This window comes from Bombus vosnesenskii, unplaced genomic scaffold, assembly GCF_011952255.1.
Source record: "Bombus vosnesenskii isolate JDL3184/JDL3185 unplaced genomic scaffold, Bvos_JDL3184-5_v1.1 scf7180000013302, whole genome shotgun sequence".
Taxonomy (NCBI): Eukaryota; Metazoa; Arthropoda; class Insecta; order Hymenoptera; family Apidae; genus Bombus; species Bombus vosnesenskii.
This window is the reverse complement of record NW_022882951.1, coordinates 2,126,128-2,141,618: the sequence shown is the minus strand read 5'-3', so window position 1 is coordinate 2,141,618 and position 15,491 is coordinate 2,126,128. Positions and strand designations below refer to the sequence as shown.

General features: G+C 29.8%; 6 protein-coding genes across 13 annotated transcripts; 3 read left to right on the top strand and 3 right to left on the bottom strand.

Annotated features, from left to right (window-relative positions):
• The first annotated feature begins 217 nt into the window (after window positions 1–217).
• On the top strand, window positions 218–1,947 carry LOC117234112 (uncharacterized protein C7orf26 homolog). The gene is made up of 4 exons (XM_033495021.1): window positions 218–565; window positions 649–1,270; window positions 1,342–1,643; window positions 1,715–1,947. Exons 1-4 carry the CDS (start codon window positions 487–489, stop codon window positions 1,801–1,803), a joined length of 1,092 nt encoding a protein of 363 aa, XP_033350912.1. The 5' UTR covers window positions 218–486; the 3' UTR covers window positions 1,804–1,947.
• LOC117234113 (ribosomal RNA-processing protein 7 homolog A) lies at window positions 1,804–7,551 on the bottom strand. Of its 2 annotated transcripts, none has more exons than XM_033495023.1 (5): window positions 3,670–3,795; window positions 2,944–3,001; window positions 2,527–2,859; window positions 2,142–2,444; window positions 1,804–2,062 (listed from the first exon to the last, which is right to left on the bottom strand). In XM_033495023.1, exons 1-5 carry the CDS (start codon window positions 3,670–3,672, stop codon window positions 1,977–1,979), a joined length of 783 nt encoding a protein of 260 aa, XP_033350914.1. In that variant the 5' UTR covers window positions 3,673–3,795; the 3' UTR covers window positions 1,804–1,976. The 2 variants fall into 2 exon arrangements, with proteins under 2 accessions (XP_033350914.1, XP_033350915.1); XM_033495024.1 differs by lacking the exon at window positions 3,670–3,795 and adding an exon at window positions 7,447–7,551 and having other exon boundaries at window positions 1,920–2,062.
• Window positions 3,815–6,410, top strand: LOC117234111 (transmembrane protein 145-like). 2 transcript variants are annotated; one of them, XM_033495020.1, is made up of 5 exons: window positions 3,815–3,986; window positions 4,337–4,760; window positions 4,826–5,415; window positions 5,539–5,810; window positions 6,277–6,410. In XM_033495020.1, the coding sequence occupies exons 1-4, from the start codon at window positions 3,891–3,893 to the stop codon at window positions 5,806–5,808; spliced, it is 1,380 nt and encodes a 459-aa protein (XP_033350911.1). In that variant the 5' UTR covers window positions 3,815–3,890; the 3' UTR covers window positions 5,809–5,810; window positions 6,277–6,410. The 2 variants fall into 2 exon arrangements, with proteins under 2 accessions (XP_033350911.1, XP_033350910.1); XM_033495019.1 differs by lacking the exon at window positions 6,277–6,410 and having other exon boundaries at window positions 5,539–5,814.
• Window positions 5,477–7,439, bottom strand: LOC117234114 (FAD-linked sulfhydryl oxidase ALR). Of its 5 annotated transcripts, none has more exons than XR_004493474.1 (4): window positions 7,273–7,439; window positions 6,877–7,062; window positions 6,249–6,706; window positions 5,477–5,843 (listed from the first exon to the last, which is right to left on the bottom strand). XR_004493474.1 is itself a non-coding variant. In XM_033495027.1 (3 exons), the coding sequence occupies exons 2-3, from the start codon at window positions 6,958–6,960 to the stop codon at window positions 6,314–6,316; spliced, it is 477 nt and encodes a 158-aa protein (XP_033350918.1). In that variant the 5' UTR covers window positions 6,961–7,036; window positions 7,104–7,247; the 3' UTR covers window positions 5,875–6,313. The 5 variants fall into 5 exon arrangements, 3 of the variants coding, with proteins under 3 accessions (XP_033350918.1, XP_033350917.1, XP_033350916.1); XR_004493475.1 differs by lacking the exon at window positions 5,477–5,843 and adding an exon at window positions 5,875–6,170 and having other exon boundaries at window positions 6,252–6,706; XM_033495027.1 differs by lacking the exons at window positions 5,477–5,843; window positions 7,273–7,439 and adding an exon at window positions 7,104–7,247 and having other exon boundaries at window positions 5,875–6,706; window positions 6,877–7,036.
• On the top strand, window positions 7,369–10,097 carry LOC117234109. The gene is made up of 8 exons (XM_033495017.1): window positions 7,369–7,744; window positions 7,822–8,316; window positions 8,403–8,611; window positions 8,691–8,764; window positions 8,839–8,950; window positions 9,011–9,073; window positions 9,153–9,310; window positions 9,384–10,097. Exons 1-8 carry the CDS (start codon window positions 7,552–7,554, stop codon window positions 9,514–9,516), a joined length of 1,437 nt encoding a protein of 478 aa, XP_033350908.1. The 5' UTR covers window positions 7,369–7,551; the 3' UTR covers window positions 9,517–10,097.
• Window positions 10,098–10,459: 362 nt separating this feature from the next.
• LOC117234108 lies at window positions 10,460–13,580 on the bottom strand. 2 transcript variants are annotated; one of them, XM_033495015.1, is made up of 4 exons: window positions 13,472–13,580; window positions 12,648–13,000; window positions 12,343–12,554; window positions 10,460–12,244 (listed from the first exon to the last, which is right to left on the bottom strand). In XM_033495015.1, exons 2-4 carry the CDS (start codon window positions 12,927–12,929, stop codon window positions 11,086–11,088), a joined length of 1,653 nt encoding a protein of 550 aa, XP_033350906.1. In that variant the 5' UTR covers window positions 12,930–13,000; window positions 13,472–13,580; the 3' UTR covers window positions 10,460–11,085. The 2 variants fall into 2 exon arrangements, with proteins under 2 accessions (XP_033350906.1, XP_033350907.1); XM_033495016.1 differs by lacking the exon at window positions 13,472–13,580 and having other exon boundaries at window positions 12,648–13,046.
• Between the last annotated feature and the right edge of the window lie 1,911 nt (window positions 13,581–15,491).

Below are 15,491 nucleotides of genomic sequence, written 5' to 3'. Positions count from 1 at the left end.
TATTAAGCTTTAATGTACAATATTATTTTAAATAATATATTGTGTTGTTCGGTTTCAAAAATTCGGTATCGCATTGTGTATCCTGCATATTGATTACGAATAAAAATAATATTGCTTGCAATTGAATGCATAAAAAGTACGTACAGTAAAATTTTAATTCATAATTTAATGCAATTAAATAAGGGATACAGGCATATGTACATGAAATAAGTTGCAGAAATATTTTTCTTTCTCGCGCGTTTATACCAGCAGACTTAACTACGTATTCATTGGATATTTAGTGGCAGAAATTCAAAAAAATATAACCGTACCAATCAATATACAGTCTTCGTTAGCTATCAAAACCATATCGCTTTCATAAAAATCCGGAATTATAGCTTTAGAAAATATATTCAATGTTTTGGTACAGCGCTTATTAAATGTCACGCAAAGACTGAATAGTTTATTTTAAATGTATTTGGGTATTATAGTGGCACGTATGCATTAATGGCAGGCAATGATATAAAACAAAATTTGCGAAAATTAGATTTTCCTTACTGCTCTAGAGAAGCATTATGCAGAATCGGTAAGACATTGGTTGAAATAGGTTAGGTTAGCAGATAACCTTATATTTTTTAACATTTTTTAATTTTATTACTATTTTTAAAGAAATACTATGCAGCAGACCTGGAAAACAAATGGATCTACAACTAGATTTAATATCGGAATTTGTATTCGGAGAAATAGAGAAACGGAAAAAGCGCAACCTGACAACAGCGATACAAGAGTTGCAATTAATAGAAGTTCTGAGCGATTTTTTTCAAAGTCCTGGAGGAAGTGCCGCTGTACGCAACGCAGTATTTTTATCCCTTTTCCCTGCAGATAGTCCTAGATACAAAATCTTAGGCAATTTAGTATCTTTAGCCATTGCCACTCAAAATAAAGCAGTCTTAAATGCGACTGGAATTTGGATGCAGCAATTAGGCTCTACTTCACCACAGAGCGTAGGATTGGCAAGGCACGTACTTAATGACTATTTTGTCCTTACTCCAAAATCTATTGATAAATTGAAGCAGCTTCCTGTTCTTGCACCACATTTCACTGCCAACTTACTAACGGCAATAGGTGAAGTCTATGAGGACAAATATCCACCTGCAGAACTGCTCAGGTTGGTAGGAGAATGGATAGATGAAAATCCAAGTCTCTTATTGACTCCTTTGATGGATAATCCTGCTTTACCAACCGGTGGCATTCCAATGACACCAATAACTCCAATAGCAGGTTTATTCAGGTAACTCAAAAGAAAAATTTTGCATAAAATTAAGTACAAAGTATTCATAATTGTATAACTCTCTGTTTTAGGTGGTGTATTTTATCACCTGTACGTTCAGTTGGTACAGAAAATATAGAATATTCTGAGGAGCAGAAGAAATTGTATTCTAAAATTCAACAACTACTTATGGACTCGGTATTACGATTAAAAAATAGCGGAAATAATAAACATGCTATATCCGCACAGCATTTTGCTGCTACCACTCGAACTTTAACAACTAGTTTACAATCTCAAACAAATATTAATTCTATTTCGCGTGAGTTAGCTATGGAACGCCTTGCACAAGCTGTTAGTGCAGCTATGTCTGCAAATTGTATTTATGGAAACAAACGTACATATCATAATCATTTAACGTATAAAATTAGTCCTTAATTAAAGATTAATTTGTGTTTTTTTTTACAGAAGAGTTACTGGCTTTGTTACAGCCTTTATCATATCAACACTTCTTAATTGAATGGACTTTACAGACATATGCATCTAAAGCTGCTTAATTACATTATTGTCTTTCTATTGTAGTTATTTTTATTTTGCGGAACTGTATATAAATTTAAATACAATTATATAAATATAAAACCATACTTATAAATGTAAAAAAAAAATTTTTTACAATATAATAAATATATATTTCACGTTGATATGATTAATCTATGTTATACATACAATCTCAAAATGGCTTAAACGTTCTCTTAGATTTTAGATCTTGTAATCTCTTTTTGTCTAATTCGAACTTCTTCCTTAACTCTGCTAAATCTATAAAAAAAATTTAATAAGACCCCAAATATCAAAATTCTGCATATATTTATTAAGATCAATCTGACATAAAACTTACTCTGTCTTTTACTTTCCCGAATTTGGAAAGTATAAAAGTTAAGCAATTGTTTTTTCTTATTTTTTTGTTCTTCTTTGCGTTGCACTTTATTAATAGTAGATTCTTTTCTGGAAAGTGCAAACTGTCCTCTCTTCTTTCGTCCTGTTACTGTTACCCAACCATCATTTTCTGCTTCTTCCTCCATAGCTTTTTCTTTTGCTATTTTCTCAGAAATTTTTTGATCATAGTTCTGCATATACGTTTCAATTTTCTTTTTCATTTCCTTCTCATTACATACTGAACGATTATAGTTTAAGCACCATTCTGTTAAATTTATTAAAATGAATTAGAAGTATTTTACACAGAGAGATATCCAATAAATCCATGCATAACTTAGATAACTTACTTTCCACTCCTGTAAAACAAATCTTTTTTTCTTTATTTAATGTTATTACATAGTTTTCAGAAATTTCTAATGCTTTCTCTAAATCAGATTCTTTTTCAAAAACTATATATGCAGTTTTAAATCCTTTAGGAGTTACAAAATAAACTTTAGAAACAGTTCCACACAAATCACTGAATATTTTAATTAATGCTTTATGTGTAATATAAGGAGGAATATTTAATAGAAATAGTGTTCTTCCTTTAGGATGTATAGATTCTTGATTTCTAATTGAATGCTCCTTAAAAAATAGTTGATGCTTGTCCGTAGTTTCTTCGTCAAATCGAATCCATAATGCTACAAGTTGAATAATTGAATAAAAATTTATTCAGATAGATAAATAAGCTGATTATTGTATTTAACAAAGAATACTGCACTTACTTTTAAAACCCTTAAGACCTCCTGTTTTACTTTTCATGATCGCTTCGTTGTGTATAACCTCTATTGAAATTAATAACAGAAATTAATAGTAATTTTTAACTTAGATTTATGAATGTTGCTACAACACATAATATAAAACAAATTGTATAAAACAAATAATATTGCAAATGACTTTTAGAGATACTAGGAATTTTCTTATAGTTAATATGAATTATCATTGCACTGTAAAACACAAAATACGTGTTTATGTTTCAATCAGTACGAGACGACACGTATGACTGAAGCATGGAACTAATTTAGCATTTTTAACAAAAAGATTTCTTTATCATCATGTTATATATATTCTCTTAATTACAAATTTATGTTAAAATAAAATATTGATATTTAATAAAAAAATGTCCAAGAAATTGATTTATACATTATTTATTAATCATAAAATAACATTATTTTTTATATTCATATATATCATTTACTAAATTTAAATAGACTCGTAAGTTTCTAATTACACTTTCTATCGTAAAACATTAATTCCAACAATATAATTTAAATAAAATCTTTAATATTTCCTGTTACACTTAATACATATATGTATACGTATTACTTTGTTATATATTATTATCGTATTATTGTAAAGAAAAGTCAAGGTCATAAAAAATATACACTAAACAATAAAACGATTCTAAAGCTCTAAATTGCGATTAAAAAATATAAAATTTATATATTTACCATTGGTTATTGTTTTTTCATATTGAATATTTTTTATTTTATATGTAAAATATTTATTATCACAACATAAATCAATACACTAATTGAAATGCATACATAGCTCTAAATAGCAGGGAAATATTGATCATGAGAAAAACAGCAGGTAGCAGGTAGCAGGTAACATATTACAGATATGTAGATATCATTTCAGTTCAGGAAAATTGTACGGCCGTGTATCAACTATGTTTAACATATTGTCATTCTTTTTTATGTTATTTAATTTTTTATTGACATACTCAGAGGCCAAAATTCTTCAAGGACACCTTGTAACACGTGAAGTAATAAGCATTTTTTTCGAATTTCTAAGTGTATTTTCAAACAATAATATTAATACTAAATTTTGAAAAATAACGCGTAAAAGTAAATTAATAAAAATATGCTATTTCAAAAAAATATATGTTAATTACTATCACATTTAATTTCAATCAAATAGAGATAGTAAATATAAACTGTATTGTTACATTGTACATAATGTTTTTATATATTACGTAGTATTATCAAGTGTCATTAGTATCACAAGAATTATATTTCGTAATTATATATATTATATTTCATAATTTTCCTAATAATTATTAATCTAAACATTTGTTGATTTCTTTCCACTTTATGTCGCTGTAATTTTTTTCAGAATTGGGCATTTTTAGCAAGATTCTGCTTCTTAACGCAACAAGGCACGTTTCGGTACGAATTCGAATTGGGAGGCAAAGAACAAGATTTAAAAATACTATTGTATTATGATGCACCTGATCAGTGGCCAAGCGTTTACCCTTCGAATAAAACATGCATAGAAAAAGAAGCTATACTTTGGGACGGAATTGGTCAAATAGTACCATTATCGACATTAACATCTGAACAATCAGGATGCGTCGAAGAAGAAGAAACAGTACGATGTTCTAGTCATCGAAGATTTCGATCATCTCGTCCGAGATGGTGGTTTATCGCATTGGCAGATTGTTCATCAAAAACTGGACTAAATGTGTCGTATTGGATATCGTTAACAAATGCGCCGCATGGTCATTTTTGGAAAGAACATTTTTCAGCAGACGAATTCTGCAAGTAACGTTATATTAATTTAAAATTACTCAATGCTATTTAATTAAATCTATTTTCATTTCAGATATACTACCAGAACTGATAACAATTGCTTGTATTTACATGGTACTTGTAATACTTAGTTTTTACATAGCCATACAACTAAGGGCAAGAAGACTACTACATGTTTCTTACAAAATATTTATAGCCTCACTACTTTGTCAATTAGTAGGAATATTATTTGAGATTTATAGTTACATAAATCTTGGTTTAAGAGGAATACCAACAGAAAATGCTTATTTATTAGGTCAACTTCTAGAAGCATGTTCAGATATTTTGTACACTGTACTTATGTTATTACTGGCTCTTGGTTTTACAGTGACTAAGAGCGTTTTAACAGCCAGGCAAACTCGATGGCTTATATGTTTTATTTGTCTGATTTCTTTCTGTCAATTTTCATTGTATATTTACCAATCCGATGTCTTTGATCCTGGATTGGTATTGTATATTTATGAATCACCACCAGGCTATGGATTAATAATACTGAAATTGATTGCATGGATTATATTTTCTCTTCGATGTTTTAAAACCGTTAGAAAAATGTCAACAAAACTTCATTTTTATGGTTCATTATTTTCATTGGGATCAGCATGGTTTTTATGTCATCCATTAACGGTATATAAAAAACTATGCATTTAATTGCATTTACAATAATGTAAAATATTATGTAACAAAATATTTGTAAAAAATTTATTTATTCTTTTTGCAATGTGTAAAAAGATATTTATAATTTTATAGGTACTCTGCATTACTTTATTAGTGGATGAGTGGGTACGAGAAAGCGTTGCTAAAGGATGTTTGTTATGGACTATTTTTATGGGACATATAATGTTTTTATACATCACCAGACCATCTATGGCTAACAAACGTTTTCCATTTCATATTAGAACATGTCAAGTCATGCCTGTTGGTGGTGAAGGACAAGATCACAGTTATGAACCTCATGTTAGAACAACAAGCTCTGCATTCACTATTTCACACTTAACGCCATCTACTTTGCAATATTAATAGTAAGGGTACTTCAAAACACCTGATAACTTGTAATTGTATGCTGAGTCTTTTACTACTTCTCTCTTTTTTTTTTTTTTAATGTTCATATTTAAGAAAGGATATTATGTTTAACAATTGGTTAACAAAGATAAATATTAACCGTTTGAGTCCCAAGCAGCGTGATCGCGCTGTTTAGATTTTGCCTCGTACTTTGTATTTCATTCTTATCTTCTCAATAATATTTATTGAAAAAAACTTGATATATTTATAAACTAATAGTACGCATTTATAATAGTAAAGATGTATTTCATAAAACTAACAAATATGACGAGCGCTATTGCACCATTCGGGATTTTTCGACCCTGTTTTTCCAAAGATCCCTGGAACTCAAACGGTTAATTTATGTGTGATAATATTTTTAACTATTATAGCATTCCTACAAGTATTTACAATAAACTTACATGGTGCTTTTTATATCACATATAGGTTTCATTACAAAATTTACAATCATAACTAATAATCATCAATCACATGAACCATCAAGCCAGCCATCTCTCCACCTTTGATCAACTAATTTACAGTCAAATTCAGGTTTTCCAAGTTTTTTATTTACTTCGTTATGTATCATACAAAGCCATTGACTCAATTGTGACTGTGAATTGGTTTGTGGTGGAGTTTTTTTTAATTGCTCTTGTAAATCTTCTGCACATACATAACAAGGATAAAACTTGGAAAATGTGTGAAAGAACTTTGACATATCCAACTTTTGTTCATCAGTTGGATTATCAGGGTAATATGCTGCCATGGTATGTAAAAATGACCATGTTCTTGAACCTAATTCATCTTTATCTAATGGACAATCATCACGTTTAACTTTATTTACAGGTGGATCTTTCTTCTCTATTTTCTCAGTTTCCTGACATAATAAAATATATATGTGAGAATAAATAATTTATTTCACAACATAAAGTGTAATACTATTTTTCACCTTTTAGAAACTAATCGGTATTAGTTTTTAACATTACTATTAAAAAAAGATAATTTATGTATCGTATATAGCTTTATTTAAAAAATCCTTGTTTATACCTTTTCAGAATCGAAAGCCTTCTTTTGACTCTTTGCCCACGATTTAAAATCCATGCATGCACGACAAGGTTTTTCGTGAGACATTTTGTATTTAAAATCGCAGAATACATTCGTTTAAAAATTGCAGCAATTAACAATATTTCCACGTGGAAGATAACCTCTATCACAAAATTATAATTCACGCACCTATTACATTGAAAAATTAACATATAAATATTTCATATTACCGTATCACATTTCGACATAATAACAAATGTTTACTAAGTCAATCATTTAAAATTATTTTTATCATCAATTATTTCAATACACGATAAGTGTTTTACTAGCTAATTTTCTTTGAATATGTATTGATATAAGCATATTTATACATATATATATATATATATATATGTATACCTTTATATATACATGATCACTTGCAACTCATTTCAGATAAGGAACTGAATATAAGAATAACTTTATATTACGAAACAGAAGATGCAGATAGAAAAGTTTAAAACATACGCCGCTCCTACGTTCACATTGAGTTCTTGAGTGATGAAAAAGAAGAAAAAGTTACGTATGACTAACCTGACCCGACCTGCAGACAGCGAGTGACAAATGTTAAGTGCAGTTTTGACTGTTTGACTGCACCGCAAATGATACGGTCGTCGGTAAAGTTGATCTTCTGCATAGATGATGGCGAGTCGTAAAAAAAGTAATGATTCGTCTCGATCCGTATCTAAAAATGCAAGGCGTCACGTTGGAGAGGTCATGTTTTCGTCATCTTCATCTTCCGAAGAAGAGGTAACAACGGGATGTCGGAGTTGTAGAAATACATCGAAAGAGTACTTTGCTAGGAATCGTACTGAGACAGAGCCTCAAACAGGTTAGATTTAACCTGGTATTTGTCAAAAAATTTAGCTGATAATTAGCTTAATATTTGTTGTTTCTTATTTTCTACAGGGCAAAATACGTCGAGAATTGAAGAGAATCCCTTTAGCTTTAAGCATTTTTTAAAAAATGGTTCACAAATAAATTATCAAAATGCTGGAGCTCGTCCAAAAGTTTATTCATCTCCAACACAGTATAATCTAGAGAAAAGTTCAGCTGTTTATTCTCGTAATCCAACAGAATTACCAGACTTTGTGCAAGATCATTTGGTCATAGAACAATATTATCTAAATCATGAGCCCAAACAACAAACAATTTCAGATGTGGATAATCTTCCTGATTTTGCATTAAACAGTGTAGAACAGAGGCAAGCTCGACTTAGAAATGAATCAAAGAAGAACGGATCTAGTGCTTCATGTGATCTTTCGTTTGATCTAACTGGAAATTTGGACAAAGCAATACCTCAGAGGAATCAATCTTTACCAAATACAAGTTGTTTTGCCCATTTAAATTTACCTGTTTTTGCTAGATCTAGTATAGGATCTACTGAAACTTCAGAACCATTAGGTATTTATAAAGTGATATGTTAAAATTAATTATTAATCATAGCATGATTTATGTAGGTTGTTTATTTATAGTATCTCATTACTTAGGGTTTCCATTAGATTTACCAATATCTACAGTTGAGGCTGATCCTGAGTCGAATGTGATTATAAGAGATTGTTCTCACTCAGGGGCAAGTGAACCAAATGTTCCAAAATCTTTACCAGACTTTTTAAATGATGGTCCTATTCATAATAGGACAACATTATCAACAGAGTCTGGATCTATTCCAAATAGTGCAGAGACTACAGAAAGGAGGGTATGAATAATGTTGAATTTTAAATTATGATATATTACTTATAATTTTTATAATTATAAAATATCGATTCTTTTTGTAGTTACTGCTGGAAAATGAAAGATTGCGGCAGGAATTAGAATTAGCTCAAAAACAGATTAATGAGAAATCGGAAAAGTAAATTTTCAAAATTCTTTTATCTCTAATAATAGAATATATTCTCTAATTTATTTATACAATGTCTGTTACAGGATTCAATTATTAGAATCAGAATTGGTATCTAGAAAAGAAGTGGATCATGAAGAGACAATCCATCTTGAAAAAGCAATGGAACAAGTTGAAGATAATCTAAAACGTAGTACAGTGAGTACAAGAATGTTTTATATATCTAATTTATGTCTATAATATATCTTGTTTCTGTAGAGGAGAGCGGTAAATGCAGAAAGTACTATTTCAGCATTGAAAAAAGAGATTAAATCTTTAACGGTTGGTATAGATTTTCGTCCCTTTTTAAATATCTTATAGCGCACTTGATTATTAAATGAAAAACATAATGTTAATGCAGACAGAGATATCGTTACTCCGTTTAGAAAACAAAGAGCTTAGAGCTGGATTTGCGGCGGGAAATACAAGCGAATATGGTTCTTCAAACATGAATCAGACAGCAAAAAGACTAGCAGGTGATTTGAGACATGCTGCCTCATCAGCAGAAGTATCTTTAAGGTAAAAAGTTATATTTCGACAAGATTTCTAAATTAAGTAGTTCAAATAATAATATATATTGGAATCGTTATAGACAACTAATGTCTGGCGTGGACAATTTAAGAGTACTAGCTTCAGTACTTGAAAATATGAATAGGATAGAAGACCGGACCAAAGATTTTCTACCAGATTTTGATGAAGATAATGCTGCTGGTCCTGCACTTTAATACATTCTTGTGTACATCTTTTTCTGCATACTACCCTTGTTTCACTTCTATGGCATGTATCCCAACCTGTGTTAATAAGTTCCTTGAACTCACGTAATTGCGTTGAGTACCCGTTTTGGAGTCGATTAGTGATTTGATTCGATTAAAAAGCACGATATTCATATCATGTTTGTTGTATCTTTATGTGTTAATAATAGCTCTTGAATTTCGACTTATATAATTCTAAGTGTACGACAATTATATATCGTCCCTGCTTGGCAAAGCATGACCTTTTAAGTGTAATTTTAAACCTTAGCAACAAACATGAATAAAACAATAGCTTAACCGTGATCTGTCACCATGCGGCTCCGAGCAAAGAAAAAGCTAAAGATTTTAACTTTTATATGTACGTTTTGACGTGAAGCTATGACGGAAAACACTGGTTGGGATTCAATGCATAATTCCAACGCAATTGTTAAAAAAAAAACAATATTTTAATAGTTATTGTAACAATGTTACGTGTACAGTTTCAAATTACATGTTTCGTTTCTTTGTAAATGTTGAAACTATCAGTTGAACAATTACACCTCAAGCAGACAAGATTCTTTATGTATTTTTCTATTTAAGGGGGTATATGACTCTTGAGTCTCAGAAGCATGAATCTCCTTTCAAATAAGGTTGTAATTATGCGAATTGACAAATGTTTTTCTAAACAATGTATAGTAACAATACAATATATACAAAAAATTAAATTTTTAAAAATTATCTTTGTATATGACACACGAACGATTGCAAATATTTCAATCTAAAGATCATACTTCTATTTACATGTATTAGAAAATTCATTAAGTTAAAAACTTCAAATCCATATGTTGTATTATAACAAAATGTTTTATCTTCGTAATACATGACATGAAAACAACTTAAAACTTATGAATTAATATTTATAAATGAAAAGTGCTGATTTTAACATATGTATGTTGTAATAGTAAGTTTATATTTTACATCCGTAGATTATTTTGAAATCCAATAACTTGAGTCTATTATTATACACCTTCAAATTTCTTAATTCAATTTATTTGTCATATATTATTTGTGTGTGTAAATGACATTATATTTCAGTTAAAAAAACAGGTTTTAATTCAAGGCTTATTTGCCCCCTTAAAATTTAAATTGAATATTAATAATACTTTTCATAATGCAAGTTTTAAATTAATAGCTTTAATAATAAGTTATATGTATAAGAATTACATTGCCTGCAATGTGTATGTTTTTATTCTGGAAACACATGTATAAACAAATCGTGGCAGTGGCTAATGTGTAATACAGTAAATTCAAAACATTTTCTTTTTAAAGAAATACAGTTCTCGATCAATGCACGTAATATTCCATCATCAAATTGCACATATACAGGAACTTAAATAATTAGTTTGTGACAAAATATAAAAAATACCAAAGTACTAAATAACAATACGAAAAATTAGTCTTATTTTACAATACCAAATGCAAATTATTTTCACTTTATACATAAAGTATTTTTTCTAAATATCAATTATTATACTGCCATATGCATAAAGATTGAATATCTTATTATTGAAGACCTTCAAAAATACTAAGTAAGTCAGTTTGTGTTTCAGTGTGACTAGTTTGAGTACTCAACCAGGAACGACATGCACCTATTGATATATTGCAACCTGTTTCACATATCAAGGATTTTGTTTGTGTTTCGGCAGAAACAGTAGTATCCTCGAGTTGAGTCCAAGGTGTTTGTGTTTGAATGTTAGATAATCCTAAATCAGTCGGTAGCATTTCATTACATGTTTGTGTGCATGTATTACTATATAATAGTTCCATGTTGTCAAGATTATTTGTAGTTTGTGTTTCAATGGTAGAACTTAAAGCGAATGATCTAGTTAATGGATCTGAATCAAAAAACGATTGTGAATAAGCTTGTTCCGTTTGAGTTTCTATGCTGCTAAACTTATCATCAAAAGTTTTGTCTGTAAGCATGGGATCTGATCGTGATATGCTATTTGAGGATACAAAGGAATATCCTTCAACAACAGTCGACGTTTCTTCAACATAAGGTAAAGTCATTAAAGCAACCGTACTCTTTGGAGTACACTGTATCAATGGATTTGTACTATGGTTGTAAAATGTTTCAAACTCTGTCTGAGTAACATTATCATTGAGAACTTCAAACATGTCTTTTTCAGGTATTGTTTGAGTACCCGATGTACTCTTATCTTCCCAAAAATCTTGTAATCCATCATCATGACGAAGTGGTAATGGACTGCTAGGAAATAAATTTGAAGCTGTAAAGTTGCTAAGATTAAGGTCTTCCTTTAACAATGTATAATCAGAATTTTGAGATACAGAATTTTTTCCATGTTTCTGAAGCTTCAGCGAATTCTTAAATGCTTGTGAAGCTTGTATCGTTTGTGTTTCCATGGACATTACATTTTGTCTAATTCTTTGAGGGACACTTGTCTGTGTCTGTTTAGATATTCCACACTTTCCATTATGATAGCAACTATTGTTAACATACTTTAATGGACTTGATATTCTTTTATTCTTTTTGCAATCATCAGTTTGTATACCAATATCTGATGTAAGTTTCTGCATTGTATTATTACTAGGATTGGATATCTTATTTTCATTTTGATTTATTGGTAGTATTGTAACTAGTTTATTTATTTCTGTTTGATTACTTGATAGAATTAATCTCACTGTTTTAGAATTTGTGCGCCTGTGAAAATGTTAATAATTAATATAAATTGATGATATTGTATTTAAATGTGTCAAACAGTAGAACATTAAAATATTTATCTTTTATGATCAGCTTACCTCAAAGAATTTTTATATTTATCATTTATTGTATGTAAAGATCGTTTTGCATGTGTGAGCAAGGCTTCATAGGAGCTGTAAATTTTTGAACAAGAACATACAAATTCAATTCCACATACTCTCATGTGGCCTTCTTTTGCTGATTCAGTAGAGAAACTTTTTTCGCAACGAGTACATGCATACGTTTTTTTCGCATGTACTTTAAGGTAATGCTAAATATATGTCAGATTATTAAATTTCATGTCGTAATTGAAACATTGATCAATTTCATAAAAAAAGCATTGTTTTACGATGACAACACTAACCTGTTTAAGATATTTCATAGTACTAAAATGTCTTTCGGCTTTTAGAGCATAAATACAAGACTCTACCGGACAATGATATTGTACATTTTCTTTTATTGTTTTATCTAAATTTTTACGTTGATGTACTTTAAGGTCATGTAACCGATATCTCGGCCCATTTTTAAATACGAGTCCACATTTATCACATTTTACGTTATTCGTTATGATACTAAGTTCCTCCGGTGATGGACAAATAGTTTTGATACATTTCGAAACGTTTTCTACCGGTTTTATCCTCTCCATTAGAGGTTATTTTTCTGCGGCACTTAACATGTATACAAACTACCGCCATTTAAGTGACTGGTCCAATCGATCTGAAGAGATATTTGTTTGTTTTTTTCGTAATACAGCGCCACTATATTTTATTAAATTATTATGCAAATTTTTATGTAGATAGAAACTCAAAATCCAAATTTTACTAATTAATTTTTTCTACTTTGGAAGTAATGAATATATATATATATATATAAATATATATTATACAGAATATAATGGTAATAATAATAATGTATACATGAGTTTTATATGCAATCAATAGACACCAGTATATAGAAATGACATACGTATAAGAATATTTCGAAATTTTAATATAACATCACTCTAACAAATTTCATTGTCAATCCCAATGTGTTGAAACGTTTAATAAGTTGATAAATTTAATGACAAAATTCTTATATTTTTAGATGTAAAATCGTAATTATGTAGTTTGTTAATGTTTAAAGATTATAATTGTATTATTTAGAAATATTATAAGGTGAGTACTTCAATTTTTAATCTTTTGGTACCTCAGTATCTAAATGGAATTCACATTTTCAAACTCGTAAATTAATGAAATAAAAATTTGACCAATTAGGTAATAACATAATAACAAAGTATGATTTATTAAGTTTTATGATATTTCATTTGTGCATTGTACAGAATTTTGTACAACAGGTTAAAAAAGGCATATTACACATAGTATGACACATCGTTAAATGCTTCCAATAAACTGTGATATGATACAATTAAATACATACAACTATTCTACTATTCTACATACTATACCAACGTAATAAGCGCGAAAATTGAATAACCGATAATTCCAGTGTTTCTCCATCTTTACATTCTACATTTTCGTTTACCAAACGTATGTCACCAATTATACTTCGAAGTGTGTTTAGACTACTCAATCAATTAATTTCCGTCACTTAGATTTGGCATTAAGTACTTATAGCAAATTATCATAAATCATAATTAATTTTTCAAATGTTTTTATTCAGATTTCTAAAAAAATCTGGGGAACGGGACAAAAAGCCTCCAACTTCTATTACCGCGCGTACGCCTGATATCGATTTTTTAATTCACATGAATAATATTGAATATATCCTTATATTTAACATTAAAGATAATCATCGCTTATACATCATGTTCTTATAATCTACCTTATTTTATCTGTTAAAAGATATAAATGCATTGCAGTATAATAAAATACTGGTCAGAAAGAAACGATGCGCGAATTTGGAAGTGCAGCAGCTTAAGGTCGTCGTACGCTGGATCGACACAGTCTGCTCTACTTCTACCACACAGCAGGCCGTGCTATATATATGCACGACACACATTCACATCCATATAGCTGCTTTCTCAGCCCAACTAGCAAGGTATAAGCGGCGCTGCTCGCTACATCGTCAGCTACTTGTCACTCGGTCTTCGGCAGTCATACGTTAACCGAACATCGTATTCGCAGTGTTTTTTTATTGTATGAGTGTATACGTAGAATTTCTCGTCGAAGACAAGGCCGCTTAATTAATTCTCGTCGAGACGAAGCCACGAAAGCAATATAAATCACACGGAATTAGCGATTTGTGAGCAATTTTATTGTGCGTGTTTTACCTACCAGCACATCGAGACTAGATCCTTCGACGTGCCTCGGATATTAAAAGGGTTTCGCGATCCTTGCGGGTAGGATATTTTTCTCAGAGATTCTGTACAAGTGTGCGTTCACTTCCTTATTCATATTTTGGAAAACGTAGAGATTGGTGTAGGTTTTATATGCATTTACCGAAAAAATCTCCATTATTGATTTGGAGCAATAAGTACCGCGTAGTTGTATGTCCGTGTTTGATTATAAATTGCTCGAGTGCATTACATCGCTGATACTAAACAATACAATAATTGTGTTTTCGATTAATTAACTATTTATCTCAATAACAGACAACAATCGTATATAATATATGGTTCACTTTTTATCTGATTTTTATTATCGTTTATTAAATAGGAAGTTTTTCTTTGATATTCCTTGTCTTTTTCCTTTTGTGATAACACGTGTAAAGAATTCGTTATAGGTACATTGGTATATCTTCCATCGAAATTAAAATGTCGTTTTTCCATATAAAGTAACAGACTACTTTGACTGTAATGTAATGTAGTAGTATATATATGTATGTAAGTAATACTATTAGTTTCAATGAACATCATTTAAATTTAAGTCAAAGTATTTTGCAATCCCGATTAAACTAGACGAATAATTATTTCATTTAAGGTAATTTTCGGGATATTTACTATCTGTACATGCTTCTTTAGGAAATCGATGAAGCTCTTTTGTTTAATTTAAAAGTAGGTTAGTAGCAGTCGTAAGCATTATCCGGTTAAGTGTCTTTGCCGGTTCTTTCCAGATTCCATTAAACTTGACGGAAAAATATGTTCTTAAAATAATCGATACGTTACATGTCGATTGTTTATTAGAAACAAGTATTTAATTTCTATTATATGATCTATCAAGTTAAATATTTATAGATATCGTAAACAATAAGTGTCGCAAGATCATTT

Excerpts from the sequence above, each read along its gene's own strand:
- LOC117234112 (XM_033495021.1), top strand. The coding sequence starts at position 487 with ATGGCAGGCAATGATATAAAACAAAATTTGCGAAAATTAGATTTTCCT. Across the intron at positions 566-648 it reads AGAAGCATTATGCAGAATCG|AAATACTATGCAGCAGACCT; the intron begins GTAAGACATTGG and ends CTATTTTTAAAG. Across the intron at positions 1,271-1,341 it reads CCAATAGCAGGTTTATTCAG|GTGGTGTATTTTATCACCTG; the intron begins GTAACTCAAAAG and ends TCTCTGTTTTAG.
- LOC117234113 (XM_033495023.1), bottom strand. Across the intron at positions 2,860-2,943 it reads AGGTCTTAAGGGTTTTAAAA|CATTATGGATTCGATTTGAC; the intron begins GTAAGTGCAGTA and ends TTCAACTTGTAG. Across the intron at positions 2,445-2,526 it reads TTGTTTTACAGGAGTGGAAA|AATGGTGCTTAAACTATAAT; the intron begins GTAAGTTATCTA and ends TAAATTTAACAG.
- LOC117234111 (XM_033495020.1), top strand. The coding sequence starts at position 3,891 with ATGTTTAACATATTGTCATTCTTTTTTATGTTATTTAATTTTTTATTG. Across the intron at positions 3,987-4,336 it reads GACACCTTGTAACACGTGAA|AATTGGGCATTTTTAGCAAG; the intron begins GTAATAAGCATT and ends AATTTTTTTCAG. Across the intron at positions 5,416-5,538 it reads TTTTATGTCATCCATTAACG|GTACTCTGCATTACTTTATT; the intron begins GTATATAAAAAA and ends ATAATTTTATAG.
- LOC117234114 (XM_033495025.1), bottom strand. The coding sequence starts at position 6,960 with ATGTCTCACGAAAAACCTTGTCGTGCATGCATGGATTTTAAATCGTGG. Across the intron at positions 6,707-6,876 it reads AGGCTTTCGATTCTGAAAAG|GAAACTGAGAAAATAGAGAA; the intron begins GTATAAACAAGG and ends TTATTATGTCAG.
- LOC117234109 (XM_033495017.1), top strand. The coding sequence starts at position 7,552 with ATGATGGCGAGTCGTAAAAAAAGTAATGATTCGTCTCGATCCGTATCT. Across the intron at positions 7,745-7,821 it reads TGAGACAGAGCCTCAAACAG|GGCAAAATACGTCGAGAATT; the intron begins GTTAGATTTAAC and ends TATTTTCTACAG. Across the intron at positions 8,317-8,402 it reads TGAAACTTCAGAACCATTAG|GGTTTCCATTAGATTTACCA; the intron begins GTATTTATAAAG and ends CTCATTACTTAG.
- LOC117234108 (XM_033495015.1), bottom strand. The coding sequence starts at position 12,929 with ATGGAGAGGATAAAACCGGTAGAAAACGTTTCGAAATGTATCAAAACT. Across the intron at positions 12,555-12,647 it reads CTATGAAATATCTTAAACAG|CATTACCTTAAAGTACATGC; the intron begins GTTAGTGTTGTC and ends ACATATATTTAG. Across the intron at positions 12,245-12,342 it reads AAATATAAAAATTCTTTGAG|GCGCACAAATTCTAAAACAG; the intron begins GTAAGCTGATCA and ends ACATTTTCACAG.